General features: G+C 43.0%; 1 protein-coding gene across 4 annotated transcripts in view; it reads right to left on the reverse strand.

Annotated features, from left to right (window-relative positions):
* SPIDR (scaffold protein involved in DNA repair) overlaps nt 1-22,256 on the reverse strand; it is a 480,368-nt gene that overhangs the window by 236,019 nt on the left and 222,093 nt on the right. For all 4 annotated transcript variants that reach the window (XM_088469549.1, XM_088469550.1, XM_088469551.1 and 1 more), the window contains exons 9-10: nt 8,036-8,243; nt 6,600-6,832 (exon numbers count right to left, since the gene is read on the reverse strand). In XM_088469549.1, the coding sequence (XP_088325675.1) occupies nt 6,600-6,832; nt 8,036-8,243 (441 nt within the window). The remainder of the gene's footprint in view (nt 1-6,599; nt 6,833-8,035; nt 8,244-22,256) is intronic.

Below are 22,256 nucleotides of genomic sequence, written 5' to 3' on the forward strand. Positions count from 1 at the left end.
TAGTGGGAGTAGCTAAAGACGGTATCTCCCCATTAGTGATACTGCCAATGATGCAACGATCTTGTCAAGGTCAGGACCAAACAAGATCTTCCCTATGGATGGAGTCTGCACCTCTGCTTTCCCATAACGCAGCCAGAGGGTATTGCGGCGGATACAGTTGCCGCCGAAACCCTGAAAGTTAGAAGACCGGCATCCAATGTAGGTAATCCCACATATGACCACTGCATATTTTATGTGAGCGGCAAAAGATATTTGAACCCCAGACGTGTTGGAGGGGAAAAACGTCACAAAAGCATCACCATGCGATGGCCATGGTAGGACGGGCAACAGGCCCCGAAAACGAGTACATTGATTTCAGGCAAAGTTACCACCTACGGATCCGTAAAATCCGTCCAGGCCGGGATGGGAGGCGTATTAATGCCTGTAACCCGACGATTAACATACAAATCCATCCCAGAAGGGGATTTCCATTACTTGTGAGGACCCTCAGGGAATGGGAAACAGGAGGCCTTTGTGACTCCTCGTATCTGGCGACAGCCAGACTCCCGCTATGAGATCCACCCGCTGGGCAGAAAACGGGAGATGTATGATACTGGTGCAGGATCGACATTCTCTATATCCAGAATGAACCTGGCTACCAGCCCCAAAGCAGGGATAATAATACTTGAAATCAGCTCCCCCCATGTGAGAGGGAAAGAGCCGAATACACCATCCAGTTCACAGCAGAGCCAACTGGGAAGTAACGACAGGGCGTATATCACGCCAATTAGTATTTAGTATAAAACGACATCCACCAGGGTGGCCGTTGTGGTAATCCCTGCAAGGGGAATGACAGACCGATGTGGTATCGGAGGTAATTCATGTACTGTGAAAAACCCCGGCGGGGAGCGATAGTCTGTTGCACAGGGGTAAATTGGCAGAAATTGCGAGATACCCGGAGTTCAAAAGGGCAGTATGGTGAAGTAACTCCAAGCGAGTGACGACAATGGGGCCCGCCCGGCGATCCTCAAAGGAGAGGACCCTGAGGAATAAACCGCCCTTTAAGGGGGTCGTGCAAGGGGCCCGGCACCAGATGGTGCCGCATACATAAACCTTTCTGAGTTAAAATCCTCCGCACTACTACCTGCAGGCTATGACTTGCAGGATAGCAATAATGGGTGCAGTATCGTGTGCAATCTCCTGGCCAGATATATCTGACTATCTTGACGGAAATATTAAGCAGCGCCATACCGGTCCTGACTGACGCTAAGATTAGCTGCAGGGACCCATTATCAGCGTATGCAACTCACAGTTCCATCTAAAATATGGCAACGTGCAGCACGCAACAGTATGTGACAAACCTCACAGATATTAACAAGTATATATATGTGAGGTCTCAGAACCACCCCAGGTACACCTGTATTAGGGCAGATAAAGAAAAGGGATAGATATACACTGACAGGTGAGAGAAAAAGCAGACAGTCAGCACTAGCATAAGTCACATACAATGCAGAAAAATATATATACATACATTTGCATGACATATAATATACTGCACAATGTCGCTACATTCAACTGCCCAGATTCAGTGTCTGGGAAGGCTATAGCGCTGTGTACACTCACCCAAAATGGCCAGGTACGCAGGGGGACTGGGCTCACTGACATCCTAGGAGTTCTGCAGCACCACAGAGAGAAAATGGGCACTGGAGACCTCAGAAGAAGCGTGGCCCGCGGAGGAAGCAGCTCAGCGACGCCAGACTGTAGTATTGAAAGGCGCGCTGAGCTGAGGGGAGGAGCCGCTAGACAGGGAAGGCTTCCTCCCCTGGCTAGCAATGAACCCCCCGGGATGCCGGCTCCCGCTATAATCCCTGGTGGGCTGTGGACACGCGGGGTATGCCTCCATGGAGGGGGAGCCCGCCGCCACCACTAGCGCCTCCGGTCTGTCCCCAGAGACCGGAGGCATAAGGCTGCATGTACACGCGGGTCACCGCAAGCGGTGACCACGCGACTTACCTGTCCCCGTCGATCTGGCAGCAGCCCAGGGATTCCTCCAGAGCCCGGCTAGTACAGACTCTGGGGTCCCGCTGCGATCCCCAGATCTGTACTGGCGTTGCAGCGCCGGCGGGGTGTAGGAGCGGCAGCTTAGCCGTCCATTGGACAGTCTGATGCTGCCGCTCTGAAGAGTAGTAAAAAATAATAAATAAAATAAAACTCTTTTAAAATAAATTTTAAGCTCAGGGGCTGCTAAGCAGCCCCCCTGCAGTAACGGTGACCCGACTCCGGCCGGGCACCAACTTAAACTGAGGTGCCTCTGGCTGGGGGGCGGGGTTATAGGGAGAGTGGACCCAAGTGTATCCTGGGAGCTAAAAGCTTTAACTGCGTGGTGCCCGGATTTGGTTCCCAACCTATACCCCAAGGTCAACCCTGTGGACCCCCTATGGACCCTGAAGTAGAAATACAGTTACAATAAATTATGAGGAACGTAACAGGAACGCAGTGTAGCTAGCTGCAGCAGTGCCACCTGGTAGACTATTTGAAGTGGCATTGTACCATCTTCTTAAACTTAGGGGGAAGGACTATATAAAAACAGAATCGATGCACATACAGTAGGAACATCTGTATTTAACTAAGGATCAAGCAACTACAGATGTGACCCATCCAGATAACCATATTCCTGCAGTCACTCAACTAACATTCACAAGAATATACTGCTGCGGGACAAAAAGACACTGGCTGGTTAACCAGTAGACAAAGCCTGTCCCATACTTTGCGTAAGATGAGCAACATGCATCATATACTTGGGGATAAAACAAAAGATCAATATCTGCTTCTGGCAATTAGACCACTTAGACAAAGAAATTACAGACTTGTGACATGCAGATGACACACTATCTGGAAAGCATTGTTTCTGTTAGCTACGGCACTTACATATAGGATAATGTATCCCCTAATGTAAATAGGGCACGGAAATCTGAGTTGGCCTCTAAAATCTGTAAAAAATGTAAACAAATAGGTGTATTATTCCATATAATAAATACATTTTGCTGGCAGAATTCATCTACTGGACTTATCAACCCGTTAACTTTGGCATCACTACTATTCTCCGATGGAACACTACAGCCCTGAAAAATATTGCAATGGCCGCTGGATGCTGCCGAGGACTGTGACCAGTCCGTGACATACCGGTAATTTCATCGCCTAAGGGACACCTTAAGTCATACATCTTGATTCACCCAGCACATGATTGTGTCATTTCTGGAGGGAGTACCTATTTAGGAACTTACTTTTTGGTTCATTCACACGAATATTTGTGGCAATTTTATATTATTCATTATTATTTTAATGTATTATGCATCTTTGATGCCTTTTTGGGAATTGTTGCTATTTAATAAATTACCTTTATGTGATATCAACTTTGTGGTATTAGCTCCGTAATTATTGATTAGCGCTGGTATTCCTTTTTTTGTCTTGTTTTACTTACTTTAGTGTCTTACATCCCCTATACACCAGCTGCTCTCTGACAGCGCTCAGGTTCTTTGTGTATCTTTATCTATACATTTTACAAAAATAAATTTACTGTTTATACCAATACTATCTGCAGTAATAGAACTATATTACCAGCAAAATAAAATTGTAGAGGTTTCAATATTTAACTTTTTAGGCGTCTGTTCAAAATGGCTGTAAGCATGAGATGAAACCACATTGTACTTGCAGTCTACTCAAAGTGGTAACTGGAGATCATTACTTACTAGACAAAACATAATACAAATTTATCTCATACTATAATGGCTTGAAATTTGATTTGTCTGTTGTACACATAAATGTATAAAAAGAGACGTATATACAAGCTGTAAATAAGATTAAAAATGTACCTGATGAATTTAAAATGTCACGTTTGATAGAATAAGAACTGAAGTCATATCTCAAACAATGGTGTTGATGGATACAAAATTGGTTAAAATTGAGAAATCAGCAATTTTTTTTGGTGGCACTACTGGTCCAGGAGAGGCCAAACACCCACACACTTGCTTGGGTGTGCTGGAGCTTGTTATTACCCTACCACCCACTGGACATAAGTGTTGGGAAGAGTATTTTGCTTCAGCACAGGACTGTTTTTTCCTATTGGAGGGTGGAGTGTTTTTTTTATTTTTGTTTTGTTTATTGCAGCCCTGCAACCTGGCTTTTCTTAATTTGCATGCTTTATTTGAAAGGCATAATTTACTGTGCTTACCTCTGTTGATCTTTTATAGTCATTCTACCAATAGAACCAGTTACTTAACGAAATAAATGTAAAAAATAAAATAAAAAGTTTAGGTACATAACTATGCTTTATGCAACTTTTGTAAAGTCTCTGCTGATTAAATCTGCTGTTTAAAATGATATGCAGCATGCCTATGTTCTGTGTGCGACTGCGGGTGTATCTGCATGCGCAATGCTACGTTACAGTGTTACAGCCGCTGACAGTAAGGTAGCGTTAGAACAGAACATAGGCATGCTGCATATCATTTTAATCAGCAGAAGCTGCTTGCACTATCTGTTCGCATCACTGTGCGAATAAGACTCATTTGATGGTAAAAAGACGCTCGGTGCTACAGAGTCACGCCACGGCATGGCGCGACTATAAGGCCTGTTTAACACGCAAGGGTGCTAGATGTATGAGAACCCATCTGTACTAGAAAATATTGACCCCAAATATTTATATAACTGTACAATCACACCTTTGGAGAAAGGACCCAAGTGAGCTTAAATAACTGTATTTCATTACATTCTTTGGGCCTCCATTACAAAGTGTAAATTCCTCGTTGGTGGCACGGTGTTTTTTTTTTCAGCTTGTGCAAGTGCACTTATATTTCCACAAAAGCAGTATGTGTTTGTGGAGCAGTTTGTTGTGACTGCACTGGCCAACAAGGAGGAGTTGAGTGGAGCAAGAGAAAGGTAGTCACAAAAGTATGCATAGTTTGCGGAGAGAAGCTACAATAGGAGATAAAAGTATTCTAGAGGTGTCCTCATACACTATTGCTGCAGTCTTGCCAAATAGCCCTTCTTGGGGCGCCAGGTCCCCTATGACTAAGCTTTAACCGAGCGTGCTTTTCGCATATTTTTAGCCTGAAAAGCAGATGTGAAAAACCGCTTCACAAGAGTGTACTGAATAACTTGATATGCAAACACTTGCATATCTATGTGCGACTGAGTCTGAATCTGTATAGAAAGTGCTACGATGCAGCGGCCACCTATTATTCCACACCAAGTTCTGCTGGGCTTCGTATATAGAGTCAGACTCAGTTACATACAGTTATACAAGTGTTGCACAGCAAATTAATCAGTGCACTCTTGTGAAGAGTTTGTCAGGCAAAAAAGATGTTACACTGCTCGGCGTGGCTGAATCACGCCAAATGGCGTATAGAGGACACATGCATTTGCTTTGAGGAAAGACAAACATGCAAATTTGGCAACAGCAACACAAAGTAAAATGGGACTTTTACTTGATAAATTATTCTAAATTTACCTTTAGCAAAATAATTTATGTAAGTGATAATACAAGTGCTGTGTAGGGTTTTTATATTCCCCACATTTGCCAGAATTTCCACCTTGTGCTCTAGTCCCATAGTCCAAACCCGTACTGGTAGGTTAATTGGCTTTAAAAGACCTGGCATTTTTATGGTAAAGAATTTAGACCATAATCACCACTGGGGCAGTAACTGAGGTAAATGATTAAACATTCTGTGAACAGCACAGCATAATGTGTTGGCAATTCATAAAGGATAATAATAATAAAGTAATAAGTAAGACGTGGACAGTTTGGCAGAGCAGCTTGGAAAACATCTATGTAAATTGAATAAATAAATGAATGGTTTGAAATATGTGTAAAGAGTCACCTTGGGGGCAGACATAATAACAATGTAATTAACACATATACGTTCCAACCAACTGTAATATACCTTAAGACCAGATTTAAAGAAAACTTCCTCTGGGGAAAAAAAGAAAAGAAAAGAAAAACCGATGCGTTTTCCGTTGAACCATGTACAGTATGTGCAAAGGACAAAGAAACAGAGAGAAGTATGTGCAGTGTTGTGAATGTATAAAAGTTTGCGTGTAACCAGCCAATCACCTAATGTCTTTGAAATGTGAAAAGTTTCAGACTCTGCCAAAAAAATGAGCGGAGTGAGTTTGTGAGAGGCACATTCTGTGCCATTCAGTATAGCAGGACAGATTGCAGTCATCCTTAAGTACAGGCGATGATCCATGAAAGCCTTCTCTACTTTGTTCTGTGCATGCTAACTCACTACAAGAGATGATCCTATGATGTTCAGGAATTTGAGCACATATTTAAGTGAGGGGCTCTTGAACATTTGCCATATCTTTTTTGATATATCGCCTGCAAACTGAACCAAGGAAATATAAGTTAAAAGTATGTGGAACATTTGGAAAACTTCTGGAAATTACTGAAAAATGGAAAAGCTTGGCTAGCAAAGTTCAAGTGCAGCTACGGACAGGAGACCAGATGATGCTGAAGGATGTCTCGCCATTTTTAAACAGGCTGATGGAGACTACAGCTTTCCCTCACCTGAAGCCTCAATTATTTCACACTGCTGCCAAAGATAATTTTTTGCTGTACTCACCTGGTTTCTGGCTTCTGTACGTATGCACTAGGGTCAGAAATAGTTTTAATGCTCCTTCGCAAAAGACAATCAGGCCCATCCCTTGATGTGTGGCAGTATACACGCTGAACAACCACACGGATGCAGGCTTTTCCTCCTGCAGCTCTCTGGGTTTCCACCACATCCAGAAGAGAGTCATTCACGATGATGCTTGATGTGACTCTTACTGGTCTTTGAATACAGGAACTTGAAACCTGGCAAATCAAAATTCAAACAACTCATTTAAAGGCAAGATTGATTTTTTTATGGTAAGAGTGAGATATTTGTACAAAATCAAAAACGTTATTTAAAAAGACATTGAAATGTGTTTGGGAAAAACATGGTTTTAATGTAAATTGGTTAGATACAGATTTGTCAGGCTAGAAAGGCCAGTTACTACTTATAGGCCATCACACATTCTGTACACATTTATAGTGATCACTAGTGTAGCCATTTTGTGGCATGGACCAGTATTTCTGAAAAAGCAGCTTTCAACTCTCTAGTAACTAGAAAAAAAACTGACCAGAGGTGACTTCTCCTGACATCATAAAGTGCTCACCACATTACATCTATTATGTATACATTTATGATGGACATCGGATCATTACTGGCAACCACACAAAATGTTTGGGGCATAATTGCATATGCCCACATGACAAGTTGTACCAAGGGCTCAATTCCGGGTTTGAGGGACTGATGCAGTGTTGACCTGACGCCTGTTATAGGAGCGTATTTCATCATAGCGCATATCTCGAAACTGGGCATACACAGATATGGGCAATTCAATGTCATATGCATTTCAATCACATCTACCCTTAAGACTGAAGAGGTGTAACTGGGCGATAAAAGGGGATTTTCATGTAAGCATAATAAACACATTTCCAGACGTATAGTTACACCTAGTATTGGGCTGGTGTGAGTGCACACTGATGGGGACCAACAGCAAACCAAGTGCAAAGACAGGGGACAGGCAAACCGCAAGATTCAAACAACTCTGAATCCGGGCAAATATAAGCATTACTTCTGTGTGCGCAGTGCCAGACCACAAACGCCTGGTCTCAATCCAGCTCTACATCATGTACATGGTCTCTACAACAGGATGAGGCCCTTCAGCAAGAAAATGCTCTCTCCATTAGGAAAGTGGTTATCAGATAGTCCATACTGTGCACTTGAAAAGAATGATAACAATTCAGCTGTAAACATTTTCTACAGCATTTTACCAGATTACTTGCATCAGAAAAACAGACCATGTTAGAAATGTAGAAAAAACATTTCACATTACCAGTAAGGAGATTCCACCTGCGTTTGATAAAACTATAATACTTTACTATATTAAATGTAGAAAAAAATAGCAATATACTTGTTTTAAAAATAAGTCATTAGCATACAATAAAAGAATGACACTACATAAGGCTCACCTGCTGCTGGCCTTGGCATTCCAAGTCACTACCAAGGCCTCCAATGTCCATTTTAAACACGAAGGATAATGGCACCAATCTTTTTATTACAGACATCATACTGCATAATTTATTTTCTGTGACCTCACTGGAGTTAAAGATAATCTTTTGGCTGAAATATGTGTTTAGAATAACAGAAATGTCTTGATCGCGGAGAGTAAGTCTTGTCCTGAAGGATTACAAAATACTTTGAGTTATTTAACTTTTAATGAATATTAAAATTGCCACTGCTTAACTACAAATCAGTTTTCTAGTTTGTTTTTTTTCACATTACTGGTCATTTGTATTTGTTAATTTAAAAAAAAAAAAAGAAATCAAAGCAACTATTACCTTTCAGTTTACCACAAATCACCCCTAACCTATGAATCTAGCGACTCTCACACTGTACAAGGAAACGATTACCCCCTCTCAAAGACAGGAGAATATGATCAATGATCATATAGCTAAGCGTAGCCAGACTGTGACCAGCCTGTAGAAAATCACTCTGTCCCGATTGTAAAGCGGTCCGTATCGCTGATGGATGGAGGGCCATTCTGTCACATAAAGTTCTATAAGTTTTGTCCACAGAACATAACCCACATCCCGGGAGTCGTGATGAAGAATCCTGGCACCTGCATCCCGACGGTAAGCATTGGGGTTAGAGGTTAGGAACTAGGGGGAGTGTCAGGCTGCGGTTGGGGGGTTAGGTTTAGGGGCAGGGACAGAATACTGTCAGGATGCCGGCGTCAGGACTCCACCACAATGGTCCTAAGCGCCGGTATCCCGTACCCAACCCACTGTAGGTATCACCTTTTGTATCTTATATACTACTAATGGGACAAGGCTCTGTCAAGGCTTCCAAGTAGATGGAAACGGAAGTGAAATTATGTTTTATGTAAAGACTACCAAGCCTACCTGGCTTAGCAGGTAAGCAATGTTTATCATCTGTTTGTACTATTTATTCATACAAATAATACAGATGTGTCCACATACATATATTCTACAAGTCGCGCTATGAAACGCAGGAGCTCCGAGTGACTGGGGAGCTTCCTTTCATGCGACTTTTTACCTTCAAATGTGTCTTATGCTATCGCTGTGCGAAAAAGACGCATTTGAAGGTAAAATGTCGCAGGAAAAACCGCTCAGCGCTACAGAGTCACCTCACGGCCTGGTGCGACTAGAAGGGCTGTTTAGCGCGCAAGGAGGCTAGATGTATGAGGACACATCTGTAGGTTTCCTAGCTAAATAGAGTAAAAAGTAACTGATAGCAACAAACCGCACTGTTAAGAAGTCAGTCTTATGGAATACACTTATGTACTTATACATAATGCACCATTGTTGTGTGATACAGCTATATGAAAATTACCGTTAAATAATTTGTAGACATACAAAGTTTCTGCACCATAGTGGATATGGTCAATAGCAAGCAGTGATAGCGTGGGGGCTTTGATGGTTGGTTTAAGTAGGATTAATAAAACTGATGTCCCCCCCCCACAAGCATCACACACCTTCTCCTGACCTCTCTATCTCTGTGCCCTAACCTCATCCACCTTCTCCTGACCTCTCTCTCTGATTAATGCAATTTTGTCAAATTTAAAACTTAACCCTAAAATATAAGGAGCTTTATATGACCTTGACAGGAAAAAAAACACTCCCCCATATATCATTAAATAATAATAATTATAATAATAAAAACAGAGTGGACAGTTATGGAAAGTAGATGTTCCAGGAACAAAGCAGGTAGTCAATGTAGGGGTCAATCCAATCAGTCGCAAAGGGTGCGAGTTGCGGTTGCCATGGCGTTAAAACACCAGCAACAGCACCTCATCTCGCACCCTTCCAAGACCGCTCTGCCACATTCCTAGAGAAGAAGCCAGCTCCCACTGAACAACTAAAACAAGTTGCAGGTAGGAATAAAACAAGTTACAGGTAGGAATAAAACAAGTTACAGGTAGGAATAAAACAAGTTGCAGGTAGGAATGCAAGCAGAAAGATAAGCAGGTAAAAGAGTTGGATTGAGAGTTGTGTGACCTGGCCTGGTGCAGGTCTTCTAAAGTAAACCTGTTAGAGTATACCATTTCAATATTGGGTTAATAAATCCCTGTAAAGGTGCACATCCACTACATGAGTGTAGAGCGACTGTACGATTACATCGTAATCGTTCATCATACTGTGGAGTGGATAAGGTGCCCACACTGAACGATATGTCGTTCAGTGTGGGCACCCTCCCTCATCCACGAACATTCACAACCTATTGGTATCGTCAGGTTGGCCTGCATGTTCAGGCGATGACAGATGCAGACAACGACCAGTGGGAGTGCGCATCGCTGGTCGTTGCCAGCATAATTACTGCACGATTAATGAACGATTGAACAATAACTGTGCTGTTATCGTTCAATAATTCATTTTAATCGTGTAGTGGATATGCGCCTTAATATAGCAAGCAGCGAGGGACACTTGTCCTCTCTATCATTAGTGTAATTAATAATAATAAAAAAAAAAAAAATCACATTGTGGTGAAAGTTCCTTTTTCATCAAAGTAGCTGAATGAAACAAGCATTGTCCCAAGTCACAACTAGGAAAAAGATCCAGACGACTTGCACATAACAGCTGGATGTATTCCTCCTTTTGCAAAACAAATAGTAAACAATGCAAACAGTTGGAAGACATTATCATGTTCTTAGCTTGAAGCTATTAAATGGAACATACAACAACAAGAATGTTACTGAATGCAGCCCAATCTTACTGTCTACCGGCTGCATCAGATTCTTATGACATTTAAACAACAATCCTTGTTTGGAAAGGAAAATTCCACTGTCAATAACAAAGCTGTAACTATATTATACAATAAAAGCAGAAAATGACTGTAGTGTCACCAGCATAATGTATTATGCTGGTCTCATATACTGATATCACTGCATTTCATGTAAATATACCATTAATTTACACTTCTAGTTCCATCATTGGACAAACATTACAGTCCAAATCCTAGTTCTGCTGAATCAAAAATGGAGGAGTAGCTAAAAGCTTAAATCAGCCGTCCGGTACACGCTGTGTTCTGTAACTCTTATCCACAGTGTAGTATGTCCTGAGTCCAAAGTCAGTCCTGGAGACATTATAACGGGGACAAATTATTAACGGAATGGAATTGGCATACCGGCGGCTGAACACCCACGTTAGGAGATCCTGACGGGCGGTGGTAAGTAAAACCCTTCCCACTCCCCCCCCTAACCCTCCTTTAGGGGTGCCTAACGCTAACCTCCCCTTCCCCTAGCCTAACCCTAACCTTTCCCGGGGGGGTGCCTAACCCTAAGTCCCCTCGGGGCTCCCTAAACCTAACACCCCCATCCCCGGGCTAAGTGTTCCACTTACCCATCAGACGATGATCGGGATGGCGGGGGTCGGTCTTCCAGCATCGGGATTAACATAGGCGTCGGCATTTCGACGCCCATGTTAAGACCTGTGTCGGGCAGGAAGTGTCGGTATTTCTAATAACTACATCCCCAATCTCCTAAAATGGTGCATTCTAGTGTCAAACACTACAGCTAAAATACAAATCCATAAGTAAAAATGTACATTCCTCAAAAATGTTAAATATACGTGTGGTTCCCACATGAGTATGTATGAAAGAGCATTCCTTTTATATCCCACACTTAAACAGATGATAATCAGGAAAACTCAAAAGTATGCAGACAAAGCGGAGGTACCGTATGGACATCTTCAAACAGCCGTGATCTTCACACTCTTAACACTGAACCATCTTTGCCTATCACTACCTATCCTGGCAATATGGAATAAAATTTGAGGGAAAAGTATTAATCTTCTCGTCATGGGGCAGTAGCTGCAATAACAGCCGGAACAGACGGAGAGTAAGTGATCGCTTACTTTCGCTATCGGGACAAGCTCCAAAAAGCTTGCTTGATAAAATAAAGATCACAGTTCTCATTGAGAGAAATGAGTACTATAGTATCTTGCATGACCTGAACGCAGGAGATTTCTCTGATACTGCTGTTTATACAAGATTACAGAGGATGATCCGTTTGATAAACAGGCTCCTTAATCTCTGCCATCACAATAAATTCGATAACAACAGCAAGACCCCAACATATATTCTGCTATAGGAAATAGGTTCGCCCAGAAGGAAATGTGACAGAGAATAGTCTAACTTAGTCCTATTGCTAATTCACACCAAAAATAATATATGCCCAAAAATGAGTTAAAGTATACTACTATTTACTGCGTGTCCTAAAGCTTAGGAAAATTGATTTTGATGTAAAGCAGGGGTGGGGATCCTTTTTTTTTGCCAAAGGCCATTTAGATATATATATATATATATATATATATAAATAGATTACATTATTTGCGGGCCCGGTGTAGGCCACGCACCCTCCGTGGTGTCACACGGGATGGGGCCACAATCACCCGTGATTACAGCAATGCCCGAAGCATACTGAGGATGCTCCGGGGAGCTTTGAAGGCAGCAATGTGACCATCTGAAGCGTCCTCAGGACACTCCAGGCGGCACTGCTGCATAGATTCTGGCTGCAGGGTGACATTCTAGGCACCCTGCTAGCCAGATGAGGCTAGCAGATAAAAGCTCAGAGGGCCAGACCAAATGATTCCGGGGGCCTTATACGGCCCCCGGGCCTGAGGTTTCCAATCCCTGATGTAAAGGATCCATAAACACTCTACACAGAAAAGACATAACATCCAAGAGGAAAATTAGCATGCAAATTACAGGACTTTCTGCCAAGGAAAGCAGAGGCAGACAGTAAATACAATTAAGCGGCCAAGAAGTAATTAAACACATGTTTACAATAGAAGTGTTCTGATCACTGCCGTATGTGGGTTGATAAAAAAAACAAGGCACCACTGGGTGGGGGGGTAGGTTTAGGCACAAATTTGACTTAGGTTTAGGCACTAACTGGGAGGGTTAGGCTACAAGAAGGGAGGGGTAGGGGGCAGAAGGGGGGAGGGTAAGTATACCTATCGGAATACCAACCATCGGGATGCCCTTGTCGGTATTTTGCGCTGTAAAACCCACACATCACAGTGGCTTGGGCTAGAACAGCATGCTAAAAAAACAAAAAAATACCTATCACCCTTTCTCCAATAGTTTTGTGCAAGCATCAGATCCAGTCATTGTGGTGGATAGGAGAACAAGCAGCCCCCTCCCCTACCTAGCACTCATCTTAGTACCCCTCTGATATGGGTACCGTAACAGCACTCATCTTAGTACCCCTCTGATATGGGTACCGTAACTTGGGAAATAACACAATTGTGGCCTCTTTTAAAAGTATAATCTGGTGCCATAATAAAAATTATTTTAAGAAATTAGTGTTATTTTTTTTTTTTTAATGCAGTACACCTACAGATAAAAGGAAAATAATCCAATATTGCCTTCTTAAAAAGGTGGCACAATATTTATTATTTTATTTGTAAGTTAATAATAAAGACAGCATTGGTTTAAAAAAAAAAAAAAAAAAGAGGAGGAGAAAAAACCAACAGATTTCCCTATATTAATACAATAGCCTATTCCTTGGTTTTTGGCTTGATTAAACGTAGTCGAATGGCATGTGAAAAAAAAAAAAATTAACCCTAACGCAACCTGTTGTGTAGAATCACGCCCAACTTAGGCAAATAGGTTATTTAATAGACCGCCAATCAAGGGTCTCTCTAAAGCTGGGTAAATACTATTCGATTCTCACCACATCATAACTATATCTGCCAGATAGGGCCGATAATTGTTTAGGGTGTAGGCAGCACTATGGCCCGACTATCGGTCCAAATCCCGTTGGATCGGTTCCCAATATAAGCGTGTGCTGCACAAGCTATGTTGTTCCTGTTTTCCTATCGATCAGAAAGTGCAGTGTGTATGGACCTTGGCCCAATGGCTAACAATAGTTTATTGTACTTATGTCTAGCTTGTGGGTATTTGTATTTAAATCAGCTATAACGTGACTTCCTCACAGTTCAGCAGACAAACGAACATTATGTCAGTAGCACAGAGGAAGGTGTGCGAGGCACCGCATTTGCCGTGTAACTACACAACTAAGCATGCCTTTCAAAGCGACATGTACCGTGCCAGGGCATGTTAGCATGTGTAATTCCATGCCAGAATAAACGTGGCATGTGGTCAACCCCTGATGTAGCCCTTGCAGGTGGCAGGAGTGATAATGTGCCATCTACAACAGTATCAGCAGCAGCAGAGTACATAACTAGCTTCTACAATACAATAGCAATACTGTATCAGCGAATATTGTACTACCTCTTCCTGTATTGTCTGCTCATTCTAGACCATTATTATAATTAGCATTTTTCAGCCTGAAAGCACAATTCTCCAACAGTGTGTTTGTAGACACTATATCGGTGAGATGATTTGGAACTGAACGATTAATGAATTCTATATCAGCTATATCCTGGATTGTTTTGGTCAGTCTGAATCATTCTAGTTGCTCTTGTTCTTATAGTTGCGTGCCCAGCTTAAGATAAGAGCCAGCCATTCAGGAGATATAATAAACTGCCACCAAAAAGAGAACTCCCAAACCCCCCCCCCCCCCCACTGCCATCTCACTTTAGTCAGTTTAACAGAAGATTCTGGGGCATCTGTACAGTGTATCCCTGAATCCAATATCCTATCCTGAAAATATTTATAGTATTCTCGCAAGGAGATGGGAAATTGAGTTTTGTACTGTGATGCTTTACCTGTCCCTGGCATGTAATGGTTTGTAAATTGCTTATATTTAAAGTCAGTTTTTAATGCACCAGTTAACACTTCTTATAACCTTAGGAACAGATGAGAAAGTATTTGGGACTCAGGGCCTGATTCAGAGGTGGGCGATAACACAGGCACGGCTGCACCTTTATGCGAATGCCACAGCCGATGTCATTTGTCGCACCATTGGACAATAAATCAGCCCTATGATAGCTCAGAAAATCCCTCAGGACATCAATGCCGTTTGTCAGTGCAATTTAAAAAAATAGCTGCAGTTGTCGCCTGTCTCTGCATCCAAATTTGTTCCGTTTCCCCCGGCAGTAACCTTTGGGATACATGCACAGCGGAACACGGATGCATCCGCAGATTGAGAACATTGGCCACTTGCGATCGAAATCGACCTCTGAATCAGGCCCTCAGTATTTACATCACAAATGAAAAGATCCACACTAGACTAAAAACAGTAAAAGCATGTAAATAAATAGCACAATCGAAAAAAACATTGGGTTACCATGAAGGGACAATGAAATGGATGTATTTACTTCATTCATTCTATTATGGTGGACAAAATGATTTATAGTTCAAAATGCTAAGATACATTCCAACACATTTCATCTCAAAAGTACTTTGTCAGAGGTATGACTCAGTGTAGTGAAGACCTTGAAGGCTCCTATCCCGTTGTGGTAACCCAAAGTGTTTTCAATTGTGCTTAGTATTTAAATGCTCTTATGGTTTTAATGTGGTACAAAAAATTTCACTGAAACTAATGAAATGTTAAATTTAAAAAGAATTAAGGTGAACAATGGAGAACCCCATTTCTTTCTGTCCTGATTATATCTCTGTACTGCTGCAAGGAGAAGATGAATATTCTTGAATACCTAGCATTACCCATGCATTTCAGTCATATACTTAAGACTACAATATGTGCACAGTGTTTAATTAAATAACTTTAAAAAGTTTTATATGTCATCAATGCACACAGGGCCTGAGTTGGGAATAGAGAGAGAGAGATAGCACTTAACTGTGTACCTGGACAAACCATATTGCAATGCAAGGAGTGTAAATACATAATTTTTTTTTTTGTATGTAGGGTAAATACTGGCTGCTTTTACCTGTAGCCCACAAATACTGCACAGCTTTATTATTACTATACAATTTTGTTGTCAGTTTGGACACCTCCCTCCCAAATCTAAATCTCTCTGCACATTTTAAATCTGCCCCACCTGCAGTGCAGCATGGTTTCACCAAGATGATCAGTTGAGAGAGAGCCATCTCTCTCTATTCCCAACTCTGAATCAGGCCCACATTGCACACCCTTTGTAAAGGGCCCAATACACAATCAGCAGATATACTCTTTTATTGGCTAAAAAAAATAAGGGACTGCTGGTTGTATACAACCGTGCATTCATCTTTATTTGTGAACTTTTATGTTGCATGTCTGCAAAATATTTCTTGATCTTTTTTTTACTCTAAGCTGTATGCAGCACTAAAGGTGTGTATCCATTTCCCGACTGTGAAACGATAGCACGTTTACGACATTGTAATCGTGCTGTCATTTCACAGTCTGTGATGTGCCTACACTGAACGTTCAGTCGTTCAGTCCAGGCACATCCATCATCCCCGTACATGCTGAACCTGACGTGATTGTTAGGTTAACCAGCATGTACGGGCGATGATAGATGTCAAAAACGACCAGCAGGCACGCGCATCGTTGGTCGTTTTTGACATTTACATGGCCTATTCGTGGACGCTTAGCAAGCGATTGAACGTTAACAATGTCGTTATCGTTCAATCGGCCTATATAATCGCCTAATGGATACGCACCTTTACAGTACCGCCGGACCAGCAGAATTTTGTTTGCAGCGTACAAAATTGGGGGTGAGATCAGGCCGCGAGGGGGTGATTGGATTGAGCCCTAAAACTATTACATTATTTATAGATCTATATAAAATTTGTTACTATGTAAAAAAACAAACAAATCTGTGGCTTCCAGTCTATGACCAATTGTATGTGCTTAAGGAAGATTGATGCTTGTTTGATGCTCCCTGCACACACATCAATATTACACAGACAGCAATTGATGTCAAATGTGGTTTACAACTCTCCTTCATGTTTGTAAAGCTTAGCTAAAATCTCACCACAAACACACACAGCTCACTTCAAGCAAACGCAAGCAGGGGAATTGTTTTGCTACATAATATGGATCAACAAAACAATGCCTCACTTGTTTTGTTTTCTTATTTGTGCTAATATTTCCAATAAGTGGTCTTTTCTGAGCGAATAACAGTCTGCTACATAAGTACAAAACCTCAGTTTCCACTGTTTTCTAAGTAGGTTGTACCTGCATAAACATACATATTCTTGGATCATGCAGGTATCTGCCGACCATTGATTTGTTTTTAAAACAAAACCCACTTATCACAGTAAATGTTTACCTATTATCTTCCAAGCATATGTGAATGTATATAAAGGGATCCCTATATTGGTCTTAATTCCAGTTACCCCAAAATGTAAGTATAGTTAAACAGCAATGAAAAAATAAACAAACTCAGGGGTACCCTTATTTTAAATACGGGACACACCTGCTTGAAATGTGTTATTTTAATATCTTTGCTGCTGAGCCTATTTTTTTATGCACTACCCATGTAAATTAAACTTTTTTTTTTCCCCTGAAGAATACATTGAAATTTGAATTTCCAGAAAATAGCATTAGTTTGCTTATTTCTACTCTCATAGTAAAGACAATTTACCCAAAACGGGCAAAAAAGTTTTTAATAATTGCAAGAAAGTGAACTTAAAGCAAATATGTGGTGTTTTTTTCTCAACACCATCAACAAATACTTGATGGTTCTTGCTTCAGAATTAACCACCATTCGTAAACCGCAAAAGCCAGATTCTAAACATTGATTTTCACAATAAAATGATAATGCATTTTTTTATGCATTTCAATTAAACACAAAATGCGTAGGAACAACATGGTAGCCCAACAAAGTATACCACTTTAAAAAGTAGAGAACCTACTGCATAAAATGAAGAGACTCCTGTATACAGTGCATCCGGAAAGTATTAACGCTTCACTTTTTCCACATTTTGTTATGTTACAGCCTTATTCCAAAATGGAATAAATTCACACATTGGGGTAGATGTACGAAGCCCAGAAGCGGTATCAGCGCACGTTATGTGCGCTGATACCGCTTCTCCCCGATGTATTATCGGGGGTCTGGGCGGTAATTGACAGGGGCGCTATGCCCCTGTCTACAAGATAGCAGCGCCGATAGCCTGGGCTATGTATGAACGGTCACAACGTCTGACCGTTCGGCCGGCTGTAGCTGTCGTTACCGACAGCTACAGCCTGGCGCTAGCCTATCCCCACAGCAGGGACAGCGCTGTCCCTGCTGCGGTGGCTGCCGGCTCCAGGCTCCACGTGGGGATCTCGCGATACTTGAGAGATCCCGCGCATGCTCAGTGGAGCCGGCCGGGAAGAGACACAGCGCATCAGCACTAGGCTGATGCGCTGTTGTCTCTAGCAGGTAGCGCCGGAGGGGGGCGTTAGCGCTCCCCCTCTCCGGCCGATGAGATGTTTATACATCTCATCGGTAGTGCTTCCTGCTTCGCCTCGGTAAAGAGGCGAAGCGGGTAGCGTTATAGCGGCACGGTAAGTGCCGCTATAATACATCTACCCCAATACCCCATAATGACAACGTGTAAAAAGTTTTTGGGAGATTTTTGCAAATTTATAATAAAAAAATACCACTAAGAAATCACATATACATACAAGTATTCACAGCCTTTGCCATGAGGCTCAAAATTAAGCTCAGGTGCATCCCATTTCCACTGATCATCCTTGAGATGTTCCTACAGCTTAAATGGAGTCCACCTCTGGTAAATTCAGTTTATGATTTTGAAAGGCATACACCTGTCTATATAAGGTCCCACACTTGACAGTGCATGTCAGAGCACAAACCAAGCATGAAGTCCAAGGAATTGTCTGTAGACCTCCGAGACAGGATTGTCTCGAGGCACAAATCTGGGGAAGGGTACAGAAAAATATCTACTGCTGTGAAGGTCCCAATGAGCACAGTGGCCTCCATCATCCTTAAATTAAAGAAGTTCGGAACAACCAGGACTCTTCCTAGAGTTGGCCAGCCGTCTAAACTGAGCGATTGGGGGAGAAAGGCCCTAGAGTTAGGGAGGTGACCAAGAACCCGATGGTCACTCTGTCAGAGCTACAGCATTCCTCTGTGGAGAGAGGAGAACCTTCCAGAAAGAAAACCATCTCTACAGCAATCCACCAATCAGGCCTGTATGGTAGAGTGGCCAGACGGAAGCCACTCCTTAGTAAAAAGTACATGGCAGCCCGCCTGGAGTTTGCCAAAATGCACCTGAAGCACTCTCAGACCATGAAAGACAAAGATTGAACTCTTTGGCGTGAATGCCAGGCGTTATGTTTGGAGGAAAACAGGCACCACTCATCACCAGGCCAATACCATCCCTACAGGGAAGCATGGTGGTGGCAGCATCATGCTGTGGGGATGATTTTCAGCGGCAGGAACTGGGAGACTAGTCAGGATAGAGGGAAAGATGATTGCAGCAATGTACAGAGACATCCTGGATGAAAACCTGCTCCAGAGCACTCTTGACCTCAGACTGGGGTGACTGTTCATCTTTCAGCAGGACAACGACCCTAAGCACACAGCCAAGATATCAAAGGAGAGGCTTCAGGACAACTCTGGCTAGACCACTCAAGGACATTCACAGAGCCCAGAGATGAATCCAATTGAACATCTCTGGAGAGATCTGAAAATGGCTGTACACTGACGCTTCCCATCCAACCTCATGGAGCTTGAGAGGTGCTGCAAAGAGGAATGGGCGAATCTGGCCAAAGATAGGTGTGCCAAGCTTGTGACATCATATTCAAAAAGACTTGAGGCTGTAATTGCTGCCAAAGGTGCATCAACAAAGTATTGAGCAAAGGTTGTGAATACTTATTTACATGTGATTTCTTAGTGTTTTTTTAAATGTAATTAAATTTGCAAAGATCGCAAAAAACTTTTTACACATTGTCATTATGGGGTATTGTGTGTAGAATTTTGAGGACAAAAATGAATTTATTCCATTTTGGAATAAGGCTGTAACATAACAAAATGTGGAAAAAATTAAGCATTGTGAATACTTTCCGGATGCACTGCATATTGATGCCAGGATGGCGGAGACCTGGGCATTAGAAAACAAGAGATATGGTAAGAACTTACCTTTGTTATCTCTGTTTCTACGAAGTCCATAGGGTCCACAGGGTTGACCTTGGGGTAAAGGTTGGGAACCAAATCCGGGCACCACGCAGTTAAAGCTTTTAGCTCCCAGGATGCACTGGGTCCACTCTTCCTATAACCCCACCCCCAAGCCAGAGGCACCTCAGTTTGTAAGTAGCCAAAGGCCGGAGGAGGAGAGAAAAAGAGAGAGAAAACTGGAACACTCAATAACCATACTCACAGAAATAGGAGACGGAAAACCGGTGACCAGCCACACAGCCCATATGAAGCCAGGTGCGTCAGGGCGGGCGCCCTGTGGACCCTATGGACTTTGTAGAAACAGAGATAACAAAGGTAAGTTCTTACCATATCTCTTGTTTTCTACTTCAGGGTCCATAGGGGGTCCACAGGGTTGACCTTGGGGATGTCCCAAAGCAGTTCAACCAAGGGTGGGGACGCTCCTGTGCTGAGAGGAGAATCCGTCGCCAAAAAGGAAGCATCCTGAGAGGCAAAGGAAACCAATGCCTAGAACCTTAAAAAGGTGTGGACAGAAGACCACGTGGCCACCTAGTAAGGCAAAACAGCCGAGGCGCCACAGCGAGCCGCCCACGAGGGTTACATGGCCCGAGAAAAAACAAGTATCAACAACAGAAAGGCCTACCCATGGGTAGGCCCCTGAGGAAGACCTACGAGGCCATCCACCAACATTTGGTTATAGGCCGGCCATCCTTTCCTGTGATAACCAGAAATCTCAGACCACCAATAAGGAGTCCGATTTCCGTAAGGAACCTGAACGGATCACATAAATCCAAAGAGGCCGGACCACAGTCAATGAGGCCACACCAGCCGAGAGGACTGGGGACAGAATGGCCGTACCATAAGTTCCAGAATAATATGGAACCTGAAAACCACTAAGAAGAAACACAGGGCGAGAGCAACTCACACCCTGACATGATGCCCTCCAGAAGAGGGAGCCACCTGAGAACGCTCCCAAATCAGACACTCTCCTGGTTGATATAAACACCCTGAGAGAAAGAGAGAGCCTAAGCAATAGACCATGTAATGGCTATCACAACCAGCGGTTCCATTGACTGTCCCCGGAGGGAACGAAGAACCACTACTAACTCCCAAGGAGTCCCTAGGGAGGACAAATGGAAGCATAATCCAGAAAACACTCCAAAGGATGAACTGGATACCAGAGTGGAGCAATTCCATATCTTAACCATACTGACAGTGTAGAGATCCGCACTGTCAGGAAGACCAGGCCAAGTGTGAAACCCAAGCCAGCCAGAAGGAATGCCAGAATATCTGGAAATCCTGGACACCGGATTGTATCGACAGGTACAATACCATAAGATTTATGGTTGCCACAGTTTGTGGTAGGTCCCAGCAAAAGCTGATCCATGTGCTCTAATCATTCCAACGATGACAAAGCCAGGGAAGCCGTAAGACCACTGTAGGGACACAGTCAAAGACAAACGACCCAGGTCCAAGGCAAAACCAAGGACCCTGAGACAACAGGTCCGGGCAGCGAAGCATCAGGAATGGAGTATCGATGGAGAGACTCCGAAAATCCAAGTACCCCTGACATCTGGGGCAATCAGGAGCCACCAGCAGGAAAGCATCTCCGTCTCAATTGAAACACTTCCAAAGACCTCGAGGAAGAAGGGAGACCGGAGAACAGAGGTACACAAAGTGAAAGGACCACTTCATCGACAAAGAGTCGCTGAAGGTTGCTTCAGAATCCCCAGAGCTGGACTGTAACACCATAGTGTGATAAAGTCAGAAGGCCCTGAGGGTCACCTCAGGGGGGCCCCCCCTGCTCACCAGGAGATGAAACCTCTCTTGGGGAAGAGACTAGTCCCCGGGATGCACGTCGTGACGGCTGAGGACTCCCGCTTCCCAATGGAGAGCTCCTGAAATGAACGCTGCCGAGATGGTCGGGAGGAGACCCTCGGACTATGTCCGAATATGTGACATACCTGTCATTGCCACCCAACGAACAGTGTTGCTAAAAAGGAATCCACTGTCCTGACCCTGTCGGACTGAACCTTTTCAGGTTCACCGGGAAACAAGAGTTATGCCAGAGTAAGTTAATTGACAGGGTGGAATCGACAGACGTCCAACTGCACTGAAAAGGATGTGAACTAGACACTGTCCATAGCAAAGAATACCCTGGACGAGATGGCCATAGCCACCCGGACAGGGACCAACTTGCCTCCGGAGAGAGCATCATCGT

Source organism: Taudactylus pleione, unplaced genomic scaffold (genome assembly GCF_031769625.1).
Source record: "Taudactylus pleione unplaced genomic scaffold, aTauple2 ptg000093l, whole genome shotgun sequence".
NCBI classification, from domain to species: Eukaryota; Metazoa; Chordata; class Amphibia; order Anura; family Myobatrachidae; genus Taudactylus; species Taudactylus pleione.